Below are 4,058 nucleotides of genomic sequence, written 5' to 3'. Positions count from 1 at the left end.
AATAAATGAAGCTGGTGTTTCCGTGAAGGAAGAAAGATGGAATCCCTCCCCAAATGATCACGTAATGTTTTAGGTGGGCCGATGTGAGTTGTGTTTTTGAAAGGACCGGAAATGCACCCAAAGGGTCACTATGCAATCATCCGGAAGTGAAGGGGGCACCAGAGCGATTCTCCCCAGGAGGACATGCGCACAGCGTGTTCTTCCTGGTTACAAGCCTTTTCTCACGTGGGTCCCTAGGGGGCGCGCCAGCCGACGCCCACCGTACCCAGAAGCCCTCTGGGCTGAGCCAGTGCCCAGTGAAGCTTCGCCGAGAGAGGGGCGCGTCTGTGGCGTCTGCTGTGGAGGCACCTACAAGTTATGGGGGCGCGAAGCAGTCGGATGCTGGGGTGGCTCTGGGAAAGACGTGTCCCAGAGCAGCCGGAGGCCGGTGGTGAGGAGGTGGAGATGGCTGGGGCAGCCCTGGCGGTGGTTCACCAGGTGGAAGAAGAGAGCGAAGAGGCCGGACCCTCCACCAGTCAGGGCGGCCTCAGACGGAAGATGGACTCAGGAGGGCCTCCCACCGAACAGCCCCCTCAGAAGCGCTCCAGAGGTACTTCAAGTTCCGTTTACGAGAGACTTTTTCTAATGGGGGAAGGCAGCGATGTGCAGATCCGGGCGCTGGGGGAGGTGTGGAACCTGCACAAGGTCTACCTGTGCCAGTCAGGCTACTTCGCGAGCATGTTCAGTGGTGCGTGGAGGGAATCAACCATGAATACCATAGAGTTGCAGATGCCTGACGAGAACATTGACCGGGAGGCCCTGCACGAGGCTTTAAGCTCCCTGTACCAAAGCTCCGTGCTCATTCCACCCAGACGCGTCGTGTCCATCCTGGCCACGGCCAGCATGCTGCAGCTGGACGAGCTGATTCAAGAGTGTGGGGAGGTCATGAAGGACACTGTCAGTGTGCACACCATATGCAGCTACTACTACTCTGCCGAGAGCTACGGCCTCCCAAACATCAAGACCGTGTGCTTCCAGTGGCTGCTGGACAACCTGATGACTCAACCAAATGAGGAGCTATTATTGCGTCAACTCAGCCTGGATATCATGAAAGAGCTCATTGCCTCTTCGGAGCTCTTAGTGATAGAAGTGGAGATGGATGTGTACTCCATGCTGAAAAAGTGGATGTACTTGCAGCTACAGCCAGCGTGGAATGGCCCCCACAGAACCTTATTAGCCGACGCCAATTTGTGGCTTGCAAGGTCCAAGAGGGAGTCGGGAGGCACCCCTTTCCTCGAAACCCAGCAGGGCAGAGACTTTGTGCCTGTGTTCCAGCATTTGCGACTGGCCTACATCATCTGTGACCTGCCATCAGCGCGCATCATTGACCAGGATGCGCTCATCCCGCCCGCGTGGCTGACCCCAGTATACAAGGACCAGTGTCTTGCTTTCGTCCCGAGTGAGCAAATGAAGGGGGTCGCGTCCACTAACCTCCATGTGCCCAACTGCCCCAGGAGCAGCATGCGGTGTGGGCACCACCTCGCTAAGGAAGTGCGGTGCCGCTGGCTGTGGGCCGGCCTCAACTTTGGCTGGGAGCTAGTGGTGTGCTACGCCAGCCGGCGCATCATCTTCAAGCGCGGTGCCATGTACAAGTCCCATGGCTTCGGGCTCAGCTTACTCTGGCAGAGAAAGGTCGCCTTCCGCCTGTGTGTGGTTTCCTTGGACACCACTGGACGAGCCACCTTCAGGAAGTGCACGGAATTCCGGGTGCTTTCCCTGGGAAGAGATGAAGACCTGGAGATAATGAACCTGGAGAACCAAGATGTGGCCTTCCCGATATATGTGACCTGTAACTTCCTGTACATCCCCAGAGAGGGGCCCTCCTCAGAGTGAGGACCCGCACAAAAGTTTAGAGAGCTGAGCAGCTCTTCCCTGGGCACAAGGGCGGCCAGCCTGCTCGAGATGTCAGTTGCTTCTTTGGGATCAAGTGGCCTTGCCCATCTCTGGTGACCAATTCTGTCAGAGGCTTTGTTGACTTGTAGCTTGTAATGTTTGAGACTGTTTACCGGTGTCTAGGAAGAGGACGCATTTTGAAATCCCACAAGTACCTCCAGAACTCATTCCTGCTGCTCATGTGGCAACTCCTTCTCCTGGTTTAACATCCATCGACCCTCCGACAGGACCCCACATCATTTCTACGAAACAAAGACCAATTGACTTTAGAGAGGAACTCTGAGCCCCCTCCCTCTACCACTCTCAGTTTAACTCTTTGCTTTTAGTTTGATTAAATAAATGTTAAAGGAATACTTTGACTTCTCTTTGACTTGGTGTGTTTAGAGCTGCCCTGCCCCACTCATGACCACCACCACCACTGGCTCCATTGGAATTGCTCCCCCTTCCCACTTCCTGCCACTGGGTGTAGTACTTGCTTCCCATGGTCTCTCACTATGCGAACTCATCCAGCCTCCACTGATGATCTTCCTTTTGTGGACTGTTCTTCAACCGAAGAGTGTCTTTGTACGGTTTTGAGGAACCTCCACACTGTTTACCATGATGGCTGAACCAGCTTACACTCCCACCCACAGGGCACAAGGGTTTGCTTTGCTCCACATCCTCACCCACACTTGTCATCGCTAACCTTGTTGATAATAACCACTTTTACAAGTGTTAGGTGATAGCTCATTGTGAGTCCTGATTTCCATTTCCCTGATGGTTAGTCATGTTGAGCGCCTTTATTTTTTAAAGATTTTATTTATTTTTAGGCAGAGGGGAAGGGAGGGAGAAAGAGAGGGAGAGAAACATCAATGTGCGCTTGCCTCTCTCATGCCTCCTACCAGAGGCCTGGCCTGCAACCCAGGCATGTGCCCTGATTGGGAATCGAACAGGTGACCCTTTGGTTTGCAGGCTGGCACTCAATCCACTGAGCCACATCAGCCAGGGCCTGAGCACCTTTTCATATACCTGTTAACCGTTCGAATGCTTCTTGGGAAACATGTCTATTTAGGCCCTCTACCCATTTTTAAACCACTTTTCGTTTTTGTTGTTATTGGGTTGTATGAGTTCTTTATAAATTTTGGGTATTAAAATATTTTTCATACATGGCTTGACAAATATCCCATTTTGTAGGTTAATTGTTTTATTTTCAGTGTAAAAGCTTGCAAGCTGATGTAGCCCTTTTCATTTTTTTTCTTTGGTTGTTTATGCTTTTGTTGTCATAGCCAAAAGTCATTGCCAGAACCAGTGCTGAGGAGTTTCTGCTGTTTTCTTATAGGTATTTTACAGTATCAGGCCGTACGTTTTAGACGTTGGTCCATTTCAAGCTAATTTTTGTGACTGGTGTGAGACTGGGGTCCGATTTCCTTTTTGGCATGTGGTAATGCCGCTTTCTCTACACTATTTGTTGAAGAGACTATCCTTTTCCCCTTATGATGTTCTCGGCTACCTCATCAAATATTAGTTGATTGTATATGTGAGGGTTTCATTCTGGGCTCTCTCTTCTGTTCCTTTGGTCTATGTGTCCTTTTTTATGCCAATATCATACTGCTTTCCTTACAATTGCTTTCGCAGTATAGCTTGCAATCAGGCAGTGTGAGGCCTCTGGTTTTGTTTTTCTTTCTCATGGTTACTTTGACTATTCAGGGATTTTGTGGTTTTATACAAGTTTTAGGATTCTTTTGTTTCTGTGAAAAATTCCGTTGGAATTTTGATAGGTACTTTATTAAATCCATAGGTGGCTTTAGTTACCATGAGCATTTTCATGATATGTCTTTCAATGCATGAAAATAGAATGTCCTTTTATTTGTGGGTGTCCTGTTAGATTTCTTTCATTAAAGAATTTTAGGTTTCATTGTACGGATCATCCACTTCCCTGGTTAACTTATTCCTAGATATTTTATTGTTTTTGATGTTATTGTGAATGGGTTTGTTTTTTATTTATTTCTCAGCTGTTTCAAATTTAAAGGAGAAGAAAGCAATTGCTTTCTGCATATTGATTTTATGTCCTGTGAATTTACTGAATTCACTGATTAGATCCAACAGCTTTCTGGTTGAGTCTTTGGGCCTTTTCTTTATATGAGACC

General features: G+C 48.9%; 1 protein-coding gene across 1 annotated transcript; it reads left to right on the top strand.

The window, feature by feature from the left end:
• The first annotated feature begins 357 nt into the window (after positions 1 to 357).
• Positions 358 to 1,872, top strand: LOC129073770 (germ cell-less protein-like 1). The gene has a single exon (XM_054577431.1). It carries the CDS (start codon positions 358 to 360, stop codon positions 1,870 to 1,872), a length of 1,515 nt encoding a protein of 504 aa, XP_054433406.1.
• The last annotated feature ends 2,186 nt before the right edge of the window (positions 1,873 to 4,058 follow it).

This window comes from Pteronotus mesoamericanus, unplaced genomic scaffold, assembly GCF_021234165.1.
Source record: "Pteronotus mesoamericanus isolate MK-2021 breed Mesoamerican mustached bat unplaced genomic scaffold, CSHL_Meso_final contig_427, whole genome shotgun sequence".
In the NCBI taxonomy this organism is placed as follows: Eukaryota; Metazoa; Chordata; class Mammalia; order Chiroptera; family Mormoopidae; genus Pteronotus; species Pteronotus mesoamericanus.
The sequence above is the reverse complement of the archived record's forward strand: the minus strand, read 5'-3'. Positions and strand labels throughout refer to the sequence as shown.